Below are 24386 nucleotides of genomic sequence, written 5' to 3'. Positions count from 1 at the left end.
AAATATTTTATTAAAGTAAAAATATATGAACAATAGATACAAAAAATACACAGCAGCCCCACGTTCAGTTTAGAAAGGTATATTAAAAGGATATTCCGGATGATCCTTCATTCTGAAAAAAGAAAAAGTTGTTACTGGAAAAATAACTTTTATACAATTTTCATTCCTTTAATAACAGATTTTTTTTAAATATACCTGATGGAATAAAGTGCATTTTACAGCATTGAAACATTCTTCGGTAACCTTTGTAAAAGGGAATATTTTCGTTACAGTATAATGTTAGTACTCAATGGTTTAAATGCTAAAACTGGAAAATATTTTGATTTGGAATATTATCCAATTTTATTAAAGTTAATAAAATTGGTTTCCTTTGCTTTCACGGAAATAGGAAACAGAACTGCACTAATCTTCAAGAATTAGAGTCACGCTTAGAACGAAAAAGTACTTTACTTTCGATTTCAAAACTGTTACAATATGCGTAAGAAAAGATTGGAATGACCAAAATATTTTCTCCATAAAAGTATTAAATAGCGTGGAAATAAAAATAAAACTTGTTGAGTTATTTAAATGTACCAAACAGTTTCAAGCTTTAGTTTGCATACCAAATAGAACGCACTTGACATGCAGTATATTCCTGAAAAATTTATAGAAATAAAATGGAATTCTAAATGAGAATTATACAAAGATATTTTTTTAACGATAAAGGAGAAATTAGTAATTTGAACTTTTGGCATCTTTAATTCAAATTATGTTTTTCGCAATAACGAGCGTGTATGTTTGTGTAGGCGCATGTGCGTGTTTATGCATGTGTGTGAGAGTTGTGTATGCAGTGCGTGTTTGTGTCTAGGCATGAGTGTGTATGCGTAGGATATGGACGCAACCTGGAGACTATTCGCAAGAGGAGCCGCATCGTGAGGCAGGTCGACGCGACGGTGGTGCTGGCAGAGGGAGATGGTGGGAAAATAAAATCGTAGGAATTCAAAACAGTCAAATGAGAACAATACACAATAGGGATTGTTCAAAAATTATGAAAACTTGGTTTTTTACTCGATTTTCGGGGTGCATAAAATTTTCTATCAAATTTATTTTTCAGCCTCAGTGACCGATAGGTCTATGAGTTGACTTTACTCTCTTCAAGCAGTGGGTTCGACTCCCCCCCCCCCCTCGTGCCAGAAGTGCCTCAGTTCTTTCTGCAGCAAGTTGCGGCATATACTTTCTGCATGTGTGCTGTTCTATATGGGAGGCCTTTGTGACCTGATCGGTAAGGCGTCGGACTTAACCGAGTGTCACGGGTACCATGCCAGTATATCAATCATCCTGAGAGTTAGTTAATGGTTACTGGGGCACGCTGAAGATGTTCATGAACAAACTTTCGAGTGTCCATTCCGAATAGATACCCCCTTGTCCCAACCCAGCCGTAGGTGGGGTCTGGTCTTTAGGGGCCAGGCCCGTCCCTATGCCGGTCCCAAGCCCGGGTAAATGGGGAGGGTTTTACGATGGTGTAGCATCCACGTATGTAAAACGACCACTCTTTACTTGCGTGTGAGCAGATTTGTATCTGCCCAACGGCTATCGAGTGGGACAGTGAGTAGGCAATGGGCACCACCGGAGTCAGGTCCGTACCTGGGTCCACGGTGTCTAGAGTCGTAAGTGGTTTAGTTCTCGTTCCCTTACGGGTAGGGGGGCCCCGGCCGAAAGGTCCGTTCTCTGGAAGCCCTAGATGGCATAGCAGAGCGGGGTTCCCCGTTTCGTACCGTACCCCCTTGTCCCAGCACTCCTAGCGGTAACCATTTCTTACCTGGATCAAAGTCCTTAGGGTCATGTAACCGATTAAACCACGTGTAGTGGTAGGTACGGGTGACCCTGGAGTGAACTAAATGGAATAAACTTTTCGTATAAAAGCAAGACTAAACACTGAAATTTATGTCATCAAATCAACCCGAACAAAGTACTAGAAAAACTAAATTTCTCTAACTGCTGTTAAATCCGGAAGTATTGTTTTTAATTCTAATACTATACTGGAGTGCAAGCTTACTTTGCAATGGAGAAATAAGCCGAGGCCAAACGAAGGAAATAGTTTCTAGTACCTTCCTTGCCCGACATTCAGGTGAAATTACGCTCTTTAGTTGAGAAATCCGATTAGTTAAACCCACGCATACGTAACCTTATGTCAATTTCTGTTCAAATATTTTCAACGTTACCAGGTAAGCAGCGCTGATAATTTTATCCATTTGAATCAAAGTGACAGCCAATAGCAGCTCCGTAGACAGGTGGTGATCTTATTCGCGAAGTAGGTAGGGTAGGTAGCTAATAAGTGACGTTTTATCTGTAAACATGTTTTCCACCCCGCGTCGTGACGTCACTGCTAAAGCATTGGTTCCCTAGGAGCGAATCGCCGACCTTCGGCGTCGCTTATCGCCGAGAGGAAAAGTCGATTATTCTGCGCGTGCGCGCCGGAGCTAAATCGACGTCGTGGGTGGCCAAGCCGGAATCACTTGACTGATTTCAGCGTCACGCCGAGTAGCGACGCCAAAGCTGTGATTTAGCTTCCAGGAAACTAGGGCTTAAGTTTGCAAGTGTAGGAAGTTTTAGGAACAGAGAAACCTAAAAGCAAACAAGATGCCAAACAAGTGCATATTTGCAATGTTTCTAATAAGGAGCATCTAAAGGTAGACTACTCCTCCAAAAAAACTACTTTCTTTTCGTATCACCGAAGTTCGATAAACTAAGAAAGTCGACCGTGTTGACATTGTAACGGCATTTAACCAAGGGCCATGATTATTAACCATAATATTATAAATATTAACCATAAATTTGTACAGCTTAATTTTTCAATTCATTTTAGTTAAAATGTTTCCAAGAAGTCGAGCAGCAGGAAAGGTTAATTTTAATTCGTTTAATACACTATCTTAATAATAAACCGATTTTTATAACATCTTCAATGACATTAAGGAATTAACTGAAAATAGAATAAGCATGTTAAGTTCAAACTGCAAGTTATCTTCCTATTGACTAAGTTTATGCAACAAAATCAAAAATTGTCGAAATAAATCAAGAAACCGCATTAAAATTAAAGAAATTCAAAATTTTTTTATTTTTGTAAATAAAAGAGAAGTTTATTCTAATTAGACTTACCCTTTCAAAAAGTCAAAATCAAAAATACGAAGATTCTTCTGCATTGCTCTTAAAGCAGCGTTATCCTCTTCATCCAGTTGAAAGTCGAAAATCTGCAAAGATATGTTAAGTAAATTTGAAACTAATATTCGTAGATCTTAACCCAATAGATAATCCGAGTTAGAAACTATTTTTACAGCGCTGCACGCTAAAAACTTCAGCACCTTTTTTCGGTCCCAGCATTAAACTTTAAAAAATTTAATTCAATTGTTAATTTGTTTCAAATTTAAAACGCCCATTAGATTAAAAAGAGCGATAGAACACATGAAGTTTCGTAAACGCAAAATATTTGATGAGCAAACAATGCAATTTCTTCAGCTACTAAACTAATCACGCGGAAACTGGTGCCTCCAATTTGCCGACCAATAACAAAAAGACCCAAGAGTAAACTATACCAAACACTATTAAATTGCGAGATGAACTAACCACACTAGTCAACCCCAAAAATGCATCCGGCTCAAGATATTTTTGAAGTATTTTGCCTTCCCCAACGCAAAAATCGCCATAAAAAAATAGAGATTTGGTCTAGTTTAAGATACAGGGCCAACTAGGGGTGAATTCTCACAAATTCTTTTTGCCTGGCAGAAAGCCCCCCCCCCCCATGGGACGGACTATTTTCTTAACTTGCACCCTCGGTTGGGATAAAAATCTCAATACATGACAACCGTAATGGACAAGAAATTTAAGTTCTGGAAAGATAAATTCTCAAAATCAGCAAGAATTCCGAGTTCTAGGTAGATCCACCCATGCTGATTCTGCTGGGTGGAATGAAGAACTTCGTGGAAGCTGTGAACAAAGAAAATTTTCCAATACCTCAGCTTCAGGTTATTTTTCAAATTTCCCTTTAAGTTTTAGGAGAGCATTTTTGACGGCCCTCCAAATACAGTAGTTATGTAAATAACGTTTTTGAAAAAAGTGGCGAACTAGTGAAAAACACACAAGAAGCCTTAAGGGTGTATTAGAAGCATTTCAAAGCAGCCGAGAAGACGAGAACTAAAGACAGTTGATCAAACAATCCCTGTAGAAGTTCTGTGACCATTGAATAACTTCTCTGAAATCATTTTGTTCACTTCTAGGATATTTTGTTTAAAAACTAATGCTATGAGCATGAGTAGAGGTTTCACCAAGATATCTTTACAATGCAACGCAGATATCAAGGCAAGGTCATTGGACCGAGTTAATTCTCACCAAATGCTGCTGAACTATTACAAGATATGGTCCTTTAACGTACACATCGCAATCCAAAATTAAGATTTTACAGCAATAAGCCAAAAGCAACCACTGCTTTCCCAAAAACAAGCTTTAATAAAAAAGGCATCTATTCAATAGAATTTATTGCGCGGGATTTTCTTTTAAAAATTACCTTAAAATCAATTAGTTGCTGTGAATCTTCTGCGAAATTTTGTGTACCTTGAAAAAAAGAGATGGTAAAAAATCCACTGCCAAATTAGTTTTTTTCGACCCAAAATTAGAAGTGACTATTTAAAACAAGGATGCAGACAAAAAGTTGTTTTTGTTAAGTAGTGTCATTAGTTCTATGTGAAGCTATTTTCGATATTAAAATTATGAAGGATTAACTTTGTTTCTTGAAGGGAAAAAAACTTTATTCATTGTCCGATAAACATCAGAAAATGCGAATATACGTCTTGCCCGAAAAGATGTAGATTGTCTATCAAATAACTAGAAACTGATTTTTAGATCCATTGATTACTTACAAATCAAAACTTAGTCTAACTCTGCAGACTAAATTTTTTCAACGGCCTTAGCCACACATAACTTGAAAATTCCACTTTTAATCTCTAAGATTAAGGAGTTTACCTGAATATTTTCTTTTATCCTTTCAGATTTTACGCTCTTTGGAATCACTGCAATGTCACGTTGCACCAGATACCTTAAAAGAACCTGAAAATTCAAATAGACAATTTAGGTAACTAAGCTTTAGAATAACTCTCATTTAATATACATTGCAGTTCGTTTGGAGTTTTATAAATTAAAGGCTTAAGATTCCAACCGGTTTGGTAATCCAAAATTAGTTACCAAAAGTAAGACTATTGGGCTAGGGCTTCTTGTGGTCGTCCTTCCATCTGTCAAATAAGGTTCATAATCTGACATGATTAGGAGTGGTGCATGTCATTTTAGCTTCAAAAATCGAAAGGCTTGGTGAAATCAGCAAAAGACTAAAAGAACGATTTATATTTAAACCAGGGCTAAAGAGTCTGAATCGGGAGTAGGGCTTAAAGAGCAAATTTCATTTTCCCAGTATGTCCGCCACTCTGCCAATGCTTGCGAGTTCGGCTCTAAAATTCCCAGAGAGTCATTTTTGCTCCGAAGCACTGATTTAAGCAGGAATTTTACATTCATTGTCAAAACTTAACTTGTTTAAAGTAACTTTGAACAATTTTCATAAAAATAACGACATTACCCACGTGCGTGCTAAAAATATAGAAATTGAAATGCATGCGAACAGCATATTTTAGTAAGATATTGCTCAAGTAGTACACTTAAAAGATTAACTATACAGGAACTCGAATCCATGTTTACCACGAATTAAAAGAAAAAATTTTATCGCGATCTTTCATTTCAGCTTGTCGGATTTAAGCTACTTGTGAGGTTTGTGACGCTTGTAGCACTGTCACTGCAAGGTTTTACATTCGAATCAATGAAAGTTGTCAGTCTTGAGTGGTTTGGAGAAAAAAGATTTAATCCTGACCCAATTATACTTACTGTTTTACCACGGATTTTATGTAATTTGGTAATCTGCCAAGTAAAGACGATTCCATTTGAATGAATCTAGCAGGGAAGGGAAATTGATGATGGGATTTTGATGCACGCGTTTTATGATGTCACTAGTGCTTTATTCATTTATTGCATTCTCAAAAATAAAGAGGAAACAAAATTGTTACCATGGAAACAAAAAGAAAATATCTTCATTTCGTTCAGGAACGTAAGAGCAAAATGGTAAACTCAAAACTTTGCTGTTAATAAACAGATCAATTTTTGCCGTGAGAATCTAGATCGAATATACTTTAGATTTTAAAAAATCTTGCTCTGAGCAAATTTAATTTTACAAAATAAGACTACACTGTTAAAAATTCAGGAAGATTCTGGTAATTGTCACTGCAAAATGGCGGACTAACGCATCGCTGTTTTTTACGGTAATTTATACCGGAGAAATAAGCGATCCCAGCGCCAATTGGTTGCTGTGGCCTACCGAAGAAACCGTAAAATTTTACAGTAACATTTGATTTTTACGGTAATAGTTACTGGCAACATGGATGCCAGTAACAATTACCGTAAATTTTCCGGAAAATTTTTAACAGTTTAAACATTAGAGTAAAAGGGCACACCTGACACAAACCAACTAATATCCCTACAAACTAATAGATACGTCCATTTCCGTCTATAAACCGGATATTAGCTTTTCCATATAATCGATTGTTAGACAGTAGGTCTGACTGTGCTGCCACATTTCAAGAGGCTTCCTCGGTAGACTCACAATTCGAGATTAAAAGAAAATTTCAACTGAAAAGGATTAAGTATCGTGGCGCACTCGAATGTTGCCTCTGTCTGGGTGAGATACCATAACTAAAATTTCGCTTGAAATATTAGCATTTCATTTGTGGGAAAATTAAATAAACTTACACGAGATCAAACCAATTTTTTAGAGCCAGTTTTTAAATAAATATTAGCTGCCTTATTGTAGGGTAAATATAGACAATAGTTTCAAAAACAAAGCTTAAATGCAAGTTCTGTAAATAGTGTCTTGGTAGCTTATCTCACTTCACCAAGACGATCTAAACTTTCAACAATTAACTTTTTCGTACTTTACTGATAATGTGTAAAATAGAGCAACCTATACATTGTGTAACGTGAAACAAGTCCAACATTAGAAGTAAAATGAGAAATTAAAAGTAGAAATGAAAAAGCAAATTCCCCAACAGGCGTTTAGAAGTTAACGAAGCCAGATTCTTGCAATTCAAAGGAAGCCCAGCACATCCTTGAAAACTGGTAAATAGAAAACAGAACAGTTATTTTGAGTTTTACAATCAGGTTACGATCCCATGGAGCCAAATCGATTTGTTTAGTTGAGTATCAGCAATTCGTACCGCATTGTGTTCTACATTTTAGAGCATGGATGGTTTGGGCGTAGTAAGTTCTCTATTTACTTAAGGTGTATCGACTTCCTCCAAAGTTTACATCCTATATGGATAGGAAAATATTTTAAGCCAAAATGTACCAGGGTCTAAAGCTAGAACATATCGTCGCCTCAAAGCAACAGTATTATATCTAACTATTATTCCTGGGATTAGATGTCTTACTGTTGCTCTGAAGCGACGATAGATACGAAATTGAGAGGCAAAGTAGATGAAATTTGATCCTTTGGCTTTGTTAACTTTGATCAGAAACTGAATTATATATGTATTTATAGCTGCGCTTCAAAGTTCAGTTTTGGTTTGGAGTAATTTAGGTTGAAACTTTCAAGTTTCAATTGAGAAACACATGGGCTCTGATTTGTTTTTTGCCGAAATTTCCTCAAAGTTTATATTTCTTTTAACTGAATCTAAACTTACACGTAATGGACTGCTGCCAACTGTTGCTCAGAGTTACTTGGAGTAATTGACCTTAAATTTTGAAAACTGACCCTAAATGATTCCTCCATTTTTTGCTATCATCCTTTGAAGACACTAAGTTACATAATTGCTACTACTTTCAAGCTGAAATTTCAAGAAATAGATACTTGAAGTCTGTATTCAACTTATTGTGTCAGAAATCTGAAAGAACTTTTTTATCCAAATTGAGATTTAAAGGTGAAAGATTCCTTTGAAAGCAACAGCTTTCGAGTGAGATTTTTGAACATTAGCCGAATATATTATACTATTTGGAAAAGATAAACCGAAACTAAATAAGGAGTTGTTACCAAAAGGTTTGACACTATGTATGGAAAAAGTAAACCCATACTATTTGCATTGGCAACAATCTGTTTGCGCCAAACGCCTCATTGACGTCACCAAATGGAGATTTTTTGTTATTATCTAGTCTGTGGTTCTTATGAACGCAGTAAACAAAACTAATTATATCATACCTGAGCTGGAGTCTTCCCATGCTTTGCACAAATTGGCTTCAATTTCTCATCATCTAAAAGGCGTTCCTTTTGAGAGCCCCTAACGAAAAAACGAAACATTAAACAATAGTTTATTTCTTGGCAATTAGACAAGAGAAAAATTCAAGGTTTAATGTTGCTTATTTGAGCAACAGTCATTGTATCATGGTAACGGAATGTAGACTACGATGATGACTTTGTAGAAAGAAACCCATGATAAATCAGACTGCATAAATGGTTCTCTTAAGTTATGTTTTTGACAAAAGTGATTAAAATTTCTATTCTGGTGAATGCCATTACACGGGAATGTTTATGGAAATCAAATTACAGATGGGCTAGCACGGGGGGGGGGGAGTTTGACCGCGAAGAGTTGACCCTTCGCTCCTCGTTTCAGAAGTGTCCATATCCGTGATGGGCAATACGGAAAAGTTGAACGGAATGGGCCTTTGCGTTGATGGCTTAAGACTGAATACGTCAATTTAATTTTAAGAAATTACAAAATGAAACATTTGGGGGATATTTCGATAATTGGGAATCTGGCGATCTTTCTTCATTGGCGTCAATTTTTGGCTCCAGCGCCTGCGCTAGAGATATTTTTCTTTGCAAATCTAAACAAAGAGATCGTAAACATCTATTCACATAGGGTTACTATAAATCAGCAGGGTTACCAAAATAAAATTTATGCCAAAAATGAGACCACCGCGACAGATTCACAATTATCAAAATATCCCCAACATTTGAATTTTGTGCGGTCAAGGCAGATGACTCGTGGGACAGGTAACATCCTAAATAAGCGAGTCTTTAATTTCTTTCAGCAGATATCGATTACAGAAAACACCTTCTATAATTGATTTGAATTGGAAACTGGCCAGAGTAGAGTTGCAGTAAAATATGCAAAGCTTGTCATTTTTACTTTGTCGCCAACTAACTGCAGTTATTGCTAAAATTGCAAAACGATTCAGGTCTAATCAGTCACATAACGAAAATACTTCATTTTTTTTCATATCGCCAAAATGTTGCTATATATATATTCAAAAATATGGCACATTTCCTTTCTTCCTTTTCCTATTTTAAGGAATGGACTTTTTCTCAAATGATTGACAAGTCAGCGGTCGGACTATAGCCGCCAGACTACCTCATCTCGAGGTAGATGCCTTACTCATATCGCCTCTCGGGTGGAACAAGATTAGAAATCTTTGGTTACAGTTCGAGTTAGTTACCATAGCTTTCAGTAACATCGTAATTACTTAGTCCTTTAATCAGTAGAACAAAAGATTTTTTTCACAATAAGATACTTACATTCCTGCGTTAACCATATATTCAACAAATCCAGGAGATGCAAGAGAACCATACGATGTGAAAGAAATATTCAGCTTCTTACAAAAATCGTGCAACTCATATTGAGGAAGGTAAGCATGACACTCAACCTGCAACAGGAAGTTAAGTATAAATTTTCATGAAGCGTTAAGAACTAGTACAATTGTTAAGATTTTCAAGTTCTAAGTTATGGAGTTGGTATTTGTTCTGATTTTTTAGATACATAACCGTTTGCATTGGATTTTACTTTAAGTTTTATGCAAGAGTTCACATTTTTATTTATTAAAATCTTTTCCAGTCTCTTACAACACCTTTTAATTTTTTAGAGTAACGGGGAACTAAATTCTACAGATAGTTTTAATAATCTTCTAGAACCAAGCTATGTACGCTAAATTTTAATTTGAACTAGAGTATTAAAACATCTAAAAGAATTTAATACGCGAAACTTTGAATATTCAGTAGCTCTTAGAAATCGCTTGCAGAAGTCAAAGTATTTTGTGCGGAGATAAATTTTGTTCACTATAAAATCTGCTAAATTTGAGTTGGAGCTACTGATAAATTATAAAAATAAGCTATTAATTTAATTAAACATTACGAAAGTTACGAGTTCCCGAGATTTGATTACTTAATTCATGCGATGACGACAGAATTTAAGTTAATACTTCACAAGTTTAAACTAACCTATCTTTTCTATCCAAAATTAAAAATCTTAAGCCGGAACAATTCCTTGACACAATACTGTCTAAAGTAAATTTGTTATTTCTAGTCTGTCATTTGGAGATTGACACAAAAATGCATACCAGTGACGTAGAATTGACGTGTGACAAACTAAACAATGCTACCCTTAGTCTGTCAATAAAATAGTAATTACGGCTTAAATTTTGTAGATTACTAGGATGCAACATAGCACTGTAGTGTAGTAAAGACAAAAAGGGGCCATGTTTATGTTCATACGTTTTCTGCACGAGAATAGCAATGTACTGAAATTTATTTTGAACTCTAAAGATTAAACAGAAATCGGTTCTATCTGGTATGAAGCATTTGTAAAAAATCAGATTTACATCTTTGCAGAAACTAAATGTTAATTTAACAAAAAATTTGCTTCCATATAGATGTTTTGAAACAGCAAAGATTATCCAGCGAGAAAGGTTGAAAGCTTTAAATCCTTAATTTTTAAATAATTTTCATAAGTTTTCCTACACTTCATACTCGACTAAAAGGAGAAATACGCAACATTAAATGAATAAAACTACCCATTTTGCTTAGTATCAGGAACTGACCACTTAGTGAAAGATTATTTGCGATTGCTAGTATTTATTGGAAATCGAGAAATGTGTTTTCTCAACGTGAGCCGGATTGTGTTGATCTTGTGGCGTACGCCGAGAGACCTTATAACCAAACTTTGTCCTCTTGCCTTTAGGTCCTTTTTTCTCTGCAATTAAATCATAAAAGCTCACTGCTTTAACAGCTTTAATGTACCAGATAAGCAAGGGTGCATGAAAATGACAAACTATCTTATATAACTAAAAACTGAGCGTATGTATCTATGCTCAAGTTACTTCACCGGAACGCCAATGAACTGATCATAGAACCAGGTATGAATAGATTCCCCGTCTTTATGTTTGGCTATTTAACATGAACCTTCGATAATAATTATCAGATACATCAATTAAAAACCATTCACAATTCCAATAAACTATAGGGGCGCAGCAGCCACTGTCTAATGGCGGATGAAAAAAGGTAAAAGACAAATGCTTAACTTATAACTTGCATTAAAGCTTAATGAATGACTAATTTTTCAACTTGTTCGTGGGAAACTTTTTTCTATTCGTCTAAAATTACACTACACTATTAACTGTCTGAAGCCTGTAATTTACTCTAAAGAAAACTAGTGGAACGGAATGTTTTACCTTTTTCAGTAGTATTATTAGTCACTCCTAGGTAGTGTATTTGAGTTCTGGAGTTGCGAATTAACATGCCGACACTTTGATTTAGACAAAAATCCCTAATTTTTGATGGCCTTTCTCCATTTAATTCATTTAGTGCTTCATCTCTACTTTCAATTGCAATGCTTTCATGAAAATTTTTAGTGTAAAGAAATGAAGAAAGATAAATGAACAAATGAAATTCTGGCTGTTTTGAGGTTGTTCTTGTAATCTGGGAATTTAAAATGCATTCTGCAGCAAAATTTCAGTTTTTTTATTCAAGCTTTACTGGCGTGACAACTTTTAATTTCGAGGTAGACCGTGCAAAGTCGAGCGAGTAGCTAATAAACTTAAGAGGTTAGACACCCATCAGGCAATTTTGTTTGCAGTTGAATGCATAATAGATTTCTTTCAGTCGAAAGTTCTATTTTTACACACTGAAACTTGTAGAATAAGCAGAAAAATAGATTCAGAAAATATTTCTTTGCAACGTTTAATTTTAAATGTCTGATTTTGAACCAAAATGTTTCATTGTGAGACGTCACAAGTGATGGAAGACATTTTGAAACGGAGCGCGTGGTTCTCTTTTCTGGCCAGATATCGCCTTTATGATTTTTCCCACAGTGAGCAATTTATCAGCGGAACGCGAGTATTGTTCCCAAAATAAAATATTCATTCAGCGAAGTCTGGCAGTGTCCTGAAACTTTATTCTGTTAACCCTAGCAATTTGCTCACTGTGACCTCAGCAGCAAAATTGAAAACGGTAAATGTCGTTTGAGATTTTTCTTTGAAAAGAGAAGACAGTCAAAATTAAGAAAAAGTAACTTGCAACGATTTTGACCACGCTCGTTCAGAAAAAACTTTTGAAAAATGAGAAACAACCGAATTCAATGAACATAATATTACTAATTTTAGAGAAATTGTGTCCCATATTGTTACCTGTAAATTGGCAGGTTTGATTCTTGCATTATCATATATTCTCTGAATTTGTAGACTATTGAAGTTTGAGAGTCCAATGGATTTTACTAACCCTTCGTCAACAAGTTCTTCCATTGCCTAAGTAAAAAGATGAATTGCATGTCATAGCAGAGAAAGAAATCTAAAAATCTGTGCAATTATAGATAGAACGGTTCATTAACAATAAAACCTTCAAAAATTCTAGTCTCTGGACTTAAAGTCGATTCAGAAACAAAATGTCATTTACAGAAGGGGGTGAGGGTGTGGGGCATACTGAAACTACGAACTGAGAAACGCAACTCAAAATTCGAGCTTTTACAGATCAACTTTATTTTACAGTTTTTAAAATTATTGCAGAAAAGTGATGTATGCTGTAGAGGCGATTTGTAGAGCATCCTCTTTCTGTTTCAAGAAAACTAATGAATAAGCAGCAAAAAAAGAACTTTGAATAATTTGTTCCAAACTTTTAATTCAAGAATGCATGCATTCCAGAAAGGTTAGACATTTTCAACAAACATTAGTAATACTTGGCAACTGGTGTTTGGGAAAGACTTTTCTAGATATCCTGTCACCGATTTGTATAGCAAACTAATTTTGTCTTCAGTCAGTTGGAATAGTCATTCCGTGTTAAAAGACTACAGGTGTCCACCGTATCATCTCCGATTTGTATAAACATTAATGGAAGTGCAAATTTTCAGCTTCCTAAATCTAAATTCCGGGGGCCTAGGATCTAAAAAAGGCTCAAAAATGGCAAATCAGCTTTGTGAAACGAACTACCATGCTTAGACCAGTGGCTAGGATGGTGCGGAGGGGCGGTCCGTCCCGGGAGGCACTAGCTTGGGAGCGGCAAATTGATCCTTTTAAAATCAACCAAAACACATTTTGCTTATAAGGAATTTTTTTAATTTTACTGCAGGCAGAAATAAAATTGCTTCGAAATCTACCAGACTAAATAGAATTTCTTATCACTACCAGAATAAAACTACTTTGACACAAAACAATAGTTTTTCTTGGTAGTATATCGGTACTATCCCTTGGTTTTTCTTTTAAGGGTTGTCAATGGAAAGTCATCGGACTAATTTTTCTTTTATACTGTTGCGATTAACTCCAACAGTGAAGAATTTTTAATTTCTATTAAGAAAATTTTAATACTTTATTTTAATGGAGCTTCTTGAAAATCCCTTTATAAAGCAAAACCTTTCTTCCATGAGGAAAATGGCGATAAGAATACGAAAGGGAGAGGGAGGTGTAAACTGGTGCACGAAACAATTCAGTGCCCTCGGAGGCGCCTGATAGTTTGGCAGTTTAAGTAATTTTCTGCAGTGGGAAGTAAAGAATGTAATATCTATATTTTTTCATCTATTGTGCTTTAGTTTTACCGTACATGCTTGCTTGTGTTTCGCTGAAAATAAAGCAAGAAAAGCGTAAAATTCCAACATATCCCTATTGTTAGTATGAAATCCGAAACTCTTTTCCTCAAATATTAAAATATCATTTCTACAGATGCTGCTCTTCACTGTTCCATTATACGTTCTGGTATTTGAGAGTTGGAGCTCATTAACTTTCTTGTACTACTAATGTTAAATATTACCAAAATGCGTTGGGAAAAATTCTCCTTGATCTGAAGTCTTCATAAATTCTGAGCAAAAATAACTTTAGAATATCTTACATCGCTATCCTCTTGTCAAAACAAGTTTTTCCCTGGGTTACATTTACAGAGATTAAAATATCTGTAAGAAATATATTCGTTTAAATTAACTCAAAATCCTTCACATAAAAGTAGCACAATTTAAATGCTCTTGGGCTCGGCATTTCACCTTGCATTTTCTTTTACTTAATACCGTTAGAACAGATTGTTCATCTAAAATAGCTCTTTCGGATAAAGATTTAAAAAACGAACTTTGAGTAATGTTTGTGAATATCATGAGGTCCAATTATACCAAAAGTCTTAATTTCTGACAGTTATGTAGCCTATTTTCGACACCAGTTTTACAACTAGCAACACCAATGCAAAGGTGTCATGCCAGATATTGGAGAATCTTAGGCTTTGTTCTTCCACAAAAAGATTTGTTTTTTATCTTATTTCCATTGCAAACTAACATTTTTCAAAAATAAGATAATCTGACAAATGTAAACCATTCAAAATGTACTCTTTTCCATTGCAATCAACACCCGATACGCTTCATAGAATGAGATTTTCTCGTCAACGATAGGACAGTATTTGAAGCCAACTTTGTTTTTCTGAAATAACATAGTTGGAAAATCCCATTTTAAAGAGGTAAAATGTTAGTTTTCTAATGGTACTAGCGAAACTAAGATTGAAAGTAACAAATTTGAGCTAAAGCGCGTTGAAAAACATCTAAATTTTCTTTACGATGGGATTTAACAGCTAATTTGGATAACAATTTACAAAATCAATATTGAAGCCCTAAAAATCAAAAAATTAAAAGTATTGACAAAAAATTACGAAGTACGATAGTTTTCCAGAATTTATGACTTTGAAAAATATTCGACAAAATTTTCCCACTCAGCTATGTCTAGTGTTTACATGCCGGCTACTCAAAAGCTAATGAGCTTGATCGAAAAGATCAAAACTTATCAAAAATTAAAATTTAAGCCATCAAAATTTCATTTTTCCAGTGCAATACAATTTTCTGCAGCCATAGCCTTAATACGGCAATTAGTTTCACTTCACAATTCCGCCACTTTGGAGCCTCCAATTTTAGGGATCCAGGATCCTCAAAATTTGAAACTTGGAAGATTAAAAATTGCACAGATCAATTTCAAAGGAATCTCTGCAGCTATATAGAATTTCAACTAAGTTTGTGGGATCCTGTTCGGGTGGGGATGATTTGAAAAATCAGGTCAGTTGACTCAATATTTTCGTCCATGCTTAGTTTACTAAACTCTGAAAGTTGGAATTTCAGTTTTAATTCTTCGAGACGAAAATACAATACGGAAAATAAAATTTCCCATTTCCAATTGTTGGAGCGAATTTACCTTTCGTTCTGTTACGCGTTGATCTTTATCAGCGAGTTTGAAAAATTTACTACCGTTCCAAATTTACGACTTTTACAATTTCATAGATTAAAAGGATTATTGTTAAAAGTAAACCTAAGCCTGTTATAACTAAAAGAAGGCTTACAGTGGAAGCTAATACAAGAGCCGATGTTAAGACCAATCTTAATTTTATGCATTAAAAGTCTTAATTATGTCATGTAATCTATCTTTAAGGCAAAGGATAAAAGCTTCTTACTTTCCAAGTTGTCACTAAGTCAATTGTGTAATCTCCTTGATAAGTTCCAGTTTCATCTACGGTGTACACCTCTTCATCCAATTCAGTTCTCTGAAAGCATAACACTCCGTAAAAATCCAATTACAACCAAAATAAAGGAAATAAGTCGAAAAACTAAATTACTTACATTTAGATCCGTGGAATTTAAGTTTGTGACTACGTTTTTTTATACGATTCAATATAAATAGTTTGGAAACATTTCCCTTAAAATTATCGACATGAAATGCCGACTTTAGCAGTTTTCGTTTAGCAATTGAAAAAGTCAAAGACAAATTATGCTGTACCAAACATATTATTGGCGGAGAGTATAGGATAGAAAACACGTGATAAAATATTACGCTAAATGCAAAACAATTTAAGACTTCTGTTTATTTGCCGTTTTGTTTCTTTCTGTAGAATTTAGAGAACTGCCTATACAGTTAGAGACAGCTTTTGATAAATTATAAACTCTGTTGATTATAAACTTCAAAATATTCAAAAAGTAAAATATTTTGAAGCATTTATGATTTGAAAAATAGTCGTTCAAACTGAGGGGAAGTTTGAAAACTATTTAACCCAAAACTGAATAGTTTGTACCTGTCACGTTTCAACCCAAAGATGGTTTGATAGTTTAGTACTAAAGAATAAAATTTCGTTAAGAATGTAAATATTCGTAAAATTGAAGAGTTTTTAACCGCTAGGTTAAATTATTGGAATCAAAGACAGTTAGGAAACTTATAACTTTATTAATCATAGTTTCAATCTTATGAAACAGGGTTTTGAACAGTAAATACACCCTTAAATTGGATTTTTTTTTATAAGTTATAACATTTATTGAAAAATACGCAAAATCGACGAAATTCAGTTTAAAACTTCATGAATAAGTGTATTGAGCACTAATAAAAATGCAAGGGCAATAGATTGAGTTATAAAATATCATGCATAAGTGCATATAAAACTGGTGCTTCTGTAATTCATAAAAAAGGGGAAATAAATATGAAAGTTCGATAGCTTCACTTTCAGACGAAATCCATAGAAATCTGCAATTAACATATCTATTAGCTGTCGGGAAATTTCTAAACTTATATTATGATGTTAAAAATAGATGAAAAGGATATCTGAAAAACAATTACATTCAGCAATGCAATTTACCTAGTTAATATTATCGCCGATATAGCTAATCCATTTATTTAATAATTATCTAAAATTTGCACATTAAATAAACCCGTTTTCAGATCCCGATTTACTATCCAGGGTAATTTATTGATCCATAAAATTAACATCTTAAAATTAAGAAACTTAAGTAATAGTGAATGTGTCAAACCAGAGGCTTGTTTGAACACTCAGGTTCCCCCTATAATAATTCTAATTCAAAATCCCCAATACATTGATTTAAGAGCTAGAAATTGCAAAAAACTTTCAAATATCCATTAAAAGCTTACGAAGCATAGAAAAAACTTCATAAAAATGCTGTAATTGAAGTATTATTGTCATGTACTTGTAACTATAAATCTTGCTCTTTTCTGTGGATAAAAGGATTACAGGAAAAACTAGTTACCTTTGAAGCCATTGGACAATGAATCAAGTAGAGGTCAACATACGAGAGCTGCAAGTTGGACAACGATTTCTGGCAGAAGTATTTCACTTCTTTAAAGCCATTCACGGGAAGCTGCAAATATAGCGTGTAGTTTTAATTCTTGCTGCTAGACATTTCACTGAAATCAAAGATCTGCAGGCTTTTAAAACAGTAAGCAGACTCTTTTCTTGTGGATGTCATCCATTAGTCTTAAGTTACTAAGAACTTAAATATACAGATGTATTTCCTTGATTTTGCTTTGAGACTAGCACTTTTTCATTCATGATTTCGTACAGCTCATTTCAAAAGTAGCTCTTTGTAACAAACTTTTATTTTTTAAGTGTTAGTTTTATAATCATAAACTAAAATCGGCTAATCAGTTTTGCCATTAAACCCCTTTCATTTTGCGATTGAAAAGGAAAAACTCAATATTTTGTAAATTGCATTAGTAGTAAGCAACGTCGATAGAGAACAAATTGGACCAATCATGCTTTATCAATGTTGTTTACTGCTGTTACATTTTTGCACAAAAGGCATTTATTAATGTCGTAGGTAGTAAAATGCTTTGAGATTGATATTACGTTTAAGTTTTGGGTTCTTAGTAGTTTGTTTTAAAAATTTGAAATCGAATTAAAAGTTAACACTTCATCGTTTGAAGATTTGAATGTAAAAAAAAAAATCATTTATAACTTATTCCGAGAAATTTTAAAGGTTTACAAAAGCCTTAACTATTAGCCAGACGGCAGCATTGAGTAATATTCTATAGCATTAAATTTAGCAATAGTTATGCAAGATAAAAATTACTAACTTGAAGTATTTTTAACGGTTAGCAATTTTAAATTTGCAACGCAAGATTTAAATATTTTACGAGGACTTTTCTAATTTCATTAACGCTGGAGCATGAGCTATTAACTAGTTTCCCAACGAGATGGCTCACTTTTATTTCCCAGGTACGATAACAATATGTGAACGTTAATAACCGAAGAAAGTCAAGATTTCAATCGGTTGAGAGCATTTTAATCTAAAGATAAAGCTGGATGAAAAGAGTGCTTTTACCTACAGTAGCTCCCAAAAGTGTTCGTACACCTACGACTTTCAATGAAATATTACCCTATCCTGTGGTTGGAATTATTTCGGTATAGGTATTTAATTATAACATCTATGATCAATTTAAAAAAAATACATGATATATTTAAACTTTAATTTTTTAAAATCTAAAACCAAAAAGTGCCGGAAATTTTGTCTCGCAAAAGTCTTCGTACACTTTAAAAAGTGTCTATATTTATTGAATAATCTAACTTTTTATTAAGTAATTATTTACTATAATATCATTCAGTATCAACAAGACTTTTTAAATGACTGGGAATAGATTTCTTTTTTCTTCCTTTTTATGCGTAATTTCCGAGTAAGTGTTAAACCACACTTCGAGTGTTACTGTTTCTAGCTCCATTTTCGTTTCAAAGCTGTATTTTCGTAGTGTCTAGATATCTCTAAATATGTTACATTAAGTTCAAGTCTGGAGATTGAAGGGGTATTTTCTAAAATTTAGGACAATTTGAGGCACTAGACGCAAACGTTGAAAGCTGTGTGCTTCTTATCGATATCTTGATAAAATTGTTTCCGATAACCAAACTTTAGGTTAAGAGTTTAAAATTGGTTTTTAAAATATTTAAATGAACAAACTGATTATTATTTCAAATAATTCCAAACTGCCAAGTCCTGATGCTGATATGCACCCTCACACGAGAACCCCTTCACCGTCCTGATAAACTGATCCAACCAAGTTCTTAGGATCAAGTTGATTTTTTCTTCTGACAATTATACAACAATTTAATCAAAAATTTTAAATTTAATTTCATCTGTAAGTAAGACGTTATTCCAAAACGCTTTGGAGCTTATTTATCTTTTTTTTGTGACAAAAAGAGTAAGATTTCCATTTTTCACACGAAGAAGAAATTTCTACGGAAAGAGTTCCCATTTCATTCCGTTAACCAGAGAGCTTGGCAAACAATTTTAGGTTAAAATTAAATTTAAGTTTTTTTTCATTAAATTCTGCAAAAACTGTTACAGCATTGAAATGTGTATTTTGCATAGTTTTTTAAACTTTAAATCTCCGATCATGCTTTGTCAACTTTGCCGGTTGACCTTTTGTTTTAGAATGGAATAAATTAACTAATTTAGAGACATTTCAAACCAATTTACCTCTACTGCGAAGAAAAAAAAAAAAAAATTCAAATTTCGAATGGTGATTGGTTTTTACGGATACCAGCCATTCTAAAGTATTAAGCACAATATTAAGGAATAAATAAAAATTTAAAGCCAAATGACTCCTAAGGGTCAACAAAATGCAAAAATAAACGACATGATAATTTTAATCTTTAATTTATTCGAAAATATTCGAGTGTACGACGACTTTTGTGGAGTATTATTTCTCTCGTTGTTTTTCGACCCATTTCAAAAAGATCCGTCAATATTTTGAAAATCTACAGGCTTTCATTTAGAATGACATAGGAATGATGCAAAAAAATATTGGACTTCGGATTCAGTTTCGCGTTATTTTGGTTTTACTAAGAAATTTTAAAGTGTACGAACACTCGAGAGCCACTGAACGTTTTCCTGCTGAAAAATTTTAATACGCAAATTCAAATAAAAAGTTTAAAACTATCACAATTCCTTTTACCTTTGTGGTAATGAACAAGTCCTTTCTTTCCACAACACCTTTGCTGAAAATCTTCTGAAGAGCTTTCCCGATGATAGGTTCATTTTTATAAAGGAAAGCTGTATCGATATGACGATATCCTGCATCAACTGCAGCTTCCACAGCTGGTATAAGGGAATCTTCCTTATCAGCCTTAAAAAGAAAGTTCCGTTAAAGAGAAACTTAAAAATAAACAGGGTGTTCCGTATAGACACCGATAGAAGTAAAACTTTTGTATTGCAGGGAAACTGTTTCATTGTTCCTTAATGACTTGGATAGCAAACTTCGTGTTTGATTTACAAAGTTATCTATGGAACATTCCATTTAGTGGCACGTGAGATTTCAGAGTATTTTGTTTCATAAATATACTGAAAGCTAGAAATTTTATTCTATAGCAACAGTAAGGATTTGTCATAAGAAATTCTTAGAACATTAAACTTAGTTTTTAAATAAAAATTTATGAACAGGCAAAAAATGCCTGTGACCTAACGGGACTCTTATTGTTAGTGTCCCGTCGCTCGCATTTTATTACAAATAGAGTTCTTTACTGTTGCTATTTAATATTTCTAGCCTGTATTTGTGAAACAAAATATTGTGACAAAACTACTCCAAATGTCCCGTTACTCATGATTCACATGAAATGGCCAGCAACTGTTTATTTTCGTTTTCAAGAGAAATCATCTTTTTCTTACACATAAATATTGCATCACAGCGCAATCTGATCGATGCCTACAGTGGCGCATTTTACAAAGCGCCAAGCTTCGAATACATCGGACCCCGGATCGAGTCCCATCCACGAAGTTAAGCATATTCATAAGATGTTTTATTTAAATGAAGAAAATTGTAAACAACGAAAACACTAAATAGTATGAGAAATGCGTTATAAACACAGATTTCAACTGATGCCCCATTGATAACCAGCAGCTACACCAGAGGAGTATCCACAACTTCGGACAGCGAGAAAGTAAATAAAAGGAGCGCATGTGCGAGTTTTTCATCGCAAAAACTTGGTCATCACCCCGTCACACAAAAGTTTGCAGATCACAAATTCAAAGACATAAAAAGTCACTTCAAAACTGAGAACGAAATTCCCTTGAAGAAGCAATGCTTACAGGATTAAAGTTTTGCTAAGGGCTTTTGCCAGCCTCAAACGGAGTGACTGGATCCCATAAAAGTAATCTGAAAAGATGTGACGTAAATTAGGGAGACTTTACTAAGTTAACTGACAGAAGCATGACAATGTTAGTATACTGTAGAACAAGTTTACACTAAGAGCATCCACAACCAAGAATTATGCATACGGTTAATAATTCCTATATTCATGTCATAGAGCAATTTCAGACATAAGGTGCTTTTGCACTGTAAAGCATAGATTTGAGGGAAACAAAAGTTTCAGTAAGAATAGTGGATCGAGGAAATTCATTCTTAAATCTGAAGGGAAGTTCAAAAGGTAACATCACTAGTTCACGAGCTTAGTGTTAAGTACACATCAAATCTTCGAGCATATTTATGCTATTAGAAGCATTAAGACTAAGACTCAAATAAAATTTATAATTAAAACAATTTTAAAGCAATTAATTTGAATTCTGACATTTTGAATTCAAATTATGTATTTCGCAATCACGAGTTGCAACAGGAACCTATTCATTGGAGTTAGTTTCTAGAAACGGCTCTTGTCCCTCCAAGCTTGCCCCTCCTCCTGGGTGGCTACGTGTGTATAGTTGTGTTTGTGCGTAGGAGCGCGTGCACGCATGTGTGTGTAGACCTGTGTGTATGCACATAGGTGTGTGTGTATATATGAGTGAGCACGTGTGTGTGTACAGGACATGGACGCCTCCAATCAGGAAAAGCGGATTCCGACGCGCCAGCAGAGGCAGTTGGTCCAAGCTGAAAAAGGAACCACAACGCCAAAAACGGTCAAGTTAGAACAATGAGCAATCATGATTGCTCAAAACAGCTTTGATAAGATAAATCAAACTAAAAAAATCCACGGAACCTGTGACTTCCAACAATTATCGAAAGAAAAGTTACTTTCTTCGTTAATTTAAGATTAACTAGAAAAACCGTTTAGAACTGATCAGTCACAAAAGCATACGTTTAGCCTCAGTATCAAGAGATTACTTTTAAGGATAAATAACTGGTCTGATATTTTGCATACGTTCAAGCAGGATATTAGTTCTGCATTACCTCTTTTCTGCCGTTTATTGTTCTGTTATTTCCAAGTGTTAACATTAGTTTTATAGCTTCTTTTCAGACCAGTATTGCCATTCAATGATCTATGTAAAGCATCAATGTGTAAAGACTATTTGTTAAAGCATTAAAAACCATGTATTTACAGTCTTTGAAATAATCTTACCAACTAACACAAACGAAATAATTTATAAGAGCTACACAAATTGCTGAAAGAACTACTTCGTATTTCAATGTATGGTTAATTTTTTCAAATATGTTTTAAGAAATATTTTCAGAAGCCCATTTTTTATGAAACTTACTCCATCCAAGGAACTTGACACTTTATGTTTTAACCGTCGTTTCCAAAATACGATTCAATGCTACTATATTCAGTCTATTGTTCGAAGAACTTATAAAACTGCGATTGTGCTTCAAACTACAAATTGTTACAGCACCCATTTTTTTTAATAGTCACGGCAGCATGAATTCCGCAGAATCTTTGTGGGGAACATTCCTGAATACAATTATGTCATTAATTACAAAATATTTTTAACTTTAGAAAGCTTCATTTTTTTAAATTTAAATGAATTTAATATCAAAATCTAAATTTCTTGCTTTACGTAAATTCGTTTCATGCTTTTTTCCTATTACTAAAAGCAATTTCTGCCGAATAAAGTAAGATTTGACTTATTCAATTACCTTAACCTAAATAGTTGGATAACCCAATATTTTGGGAGTTGCTGCCTTCTTAGTTCTATATATATATATTTACTGTTTTAATCTATGTTAGAATACCTAAATTAATACTCTTGACACTCGCTTAGTTAGAATTAAATCTTTGCTAGTATAAAAAAGAAATATTTCTAAGAAATACCGTACTAGTGACGTTTTCACAGTGACTTGTTTTGATGGATCTATAATGAATTTGAGAAAAGTTCAGTCCTACCAGGAGGAGTGAAATTTGAGCTTTTTCATGGGACGAGACTACAATCAGAAGTCTGAAAAGAAACAGTTTTGTTTCAATGATTTTAACACTAGTCGAGCTTTATAATATTTGTCCATACGACAAGAATTTAGATTTACGTAATCGGCAGGAAATGCGTGAAATTTTAACATAATGCCATTTTAAACCTCACATTTTTGTACCTCAAGAATTACGTACACTTCACCAAAATGTTTTCCAGAAAAGGATTGCCGAATTTAAATTTAACTAAGCTTTTAATTTGCTCTTTTAACAGTTAATACTATTGCAATGCAGAAATACCCATATTTATTAAGTTTGTAACATATGCTCAGTTTTATTTCAAGTTAATAAAAATATATATTCCCCTGTTAAAATTATGAAACGCATGGGTTAATGTTTTAGCGCAAAAACAAACTCATTTTGAAGTATTTTAAAAATTAAATAAGTTATAATGCCATAGATGTAACGGAACATTAAATTAACAATCCTATTCTACGGTAAAAAAATGAACTCTTTGTGTCAAATGAATATTGTAGTTTGTTTTTCCTCTAAACTTAGTTTTGATGCAGATGACAAATTTTTGAAGATATCCATTTAAATGGCATGAAATTCATTTCAGTGATATTAGTTTAGACGAACTTAATATTTTACGAAGTGTAAAGTCGAAATGTTCCAGAACCAAAAATAAATTTTAATTATGTTACAATGTTTAAGTTTTAATACATCTAAAAGTTGTAGCGAAACTGCAACGGAAAAACAAAAATGATTTCAAATTAAACAATTTTTGAAAAGACCTACCAGTGAAGTTCCATATCCAATTATTGGCATTTTGTTACCATCTGAAAATTCAATGTACTGGACGGCATCCATGCTGCTGGTTGATCTAAACGAAAAATACAAGCATCGCACAATGAAAACGTATTCATATTTTACCAAGCTACATTCAACGTTCTTTAGTATTCTTGAAACGCTTAAATATTTAACGTTAAGTGAAAGACTGACTGTCTTACAGAGCCAAAAAGGTAGTGGATATTCGAAAAAATTTTTCAAACAGAACCCGAAAGATGTTAGACTTGTTCCTGGGTATTAAAGTTATTGCATTGAATATTATGGTATTTTTTAGGAATAGTTATTGCAGGAAACAGCCAAGATTGTCCTGCTAAATACACCCTTCCTCAAGTTTATGTAGGACAAGGTTGTGTGTTTCAATTTTAATTGCCGTAGACCC

At 33.9% G+C, this 24386-nt stretch overlaps 1 protein-coding gene across 1 annotated transcript; it reads right to left on the bottom strand.

The window, feature by feature from the left end:
* Positions 1–24028, bottom strand: LOC129228706 (1,5-anhydro-D-fructose reductase-like). The gene is made up of 10 exons (XM_054863389.1): positions 23957–24028; positions 20005–20175; positions 17307–17417; positions 15731–15820; positions 12457–12573; positions 9575–9702; positions 8258–8336; positions 4993–5076; positions 3136–3227; positions 1–112 (listed from the first exon to the last, which is right to left on the bottom strand). Exons 1-10 carry the CDS (start codon positions 24026–24028, stop codon positions 70–72), a joined length of 987 nt encoding a protein of 328 aa, XP_054719364.1. The 3' UTR covers positions 1–69.
* Between the last annotated feature and the right edge of the window lie 358 nt (positions 24029–24386).

Source organism: Uloborus diversus, chromosome 8, assembly GCF_026930045.1.
Source record: "Uloborus diversus isolate 005 chromosome 8, Udiv.v.3.1, whole genome shotgun sequence".
Lineage (NCBI taxonomy): Eukaryota > Metazoa > Arthropoda > Arachnida > Araneae > Uloboridae > Uloborus > Uloborus diversus.
Note: the sequence above shows the minus strand (reverse complement) of the source record. Positions and strands in the feature narration are given on the sequence as shown.

Bases quoted from the DNA above. Each gene is read 5' to 3' on its own strand.
- LOC129228706 (XM_054863389.1), bottom strand. From the start codon at position 24,028: ATGGATGCCGTCCAGTACATTGAATTTTCAGATGGTAACAAAATGCCA. The intron at 17,418-20,004 runs GTAAAAGGAATT...CTATATTTGCAG, and splicing joins ACTTGTTCATTACCACAAAG to CTTCCCGTGAATGGCTTTAA. The intron at 8,337-9,574 runs GTAAGTATCTTA...TTTTTTCGTTAG, and splicing joins TATATGGTTAACGCAGGAAT to GGGCTCTCAAAAGGAACGCC.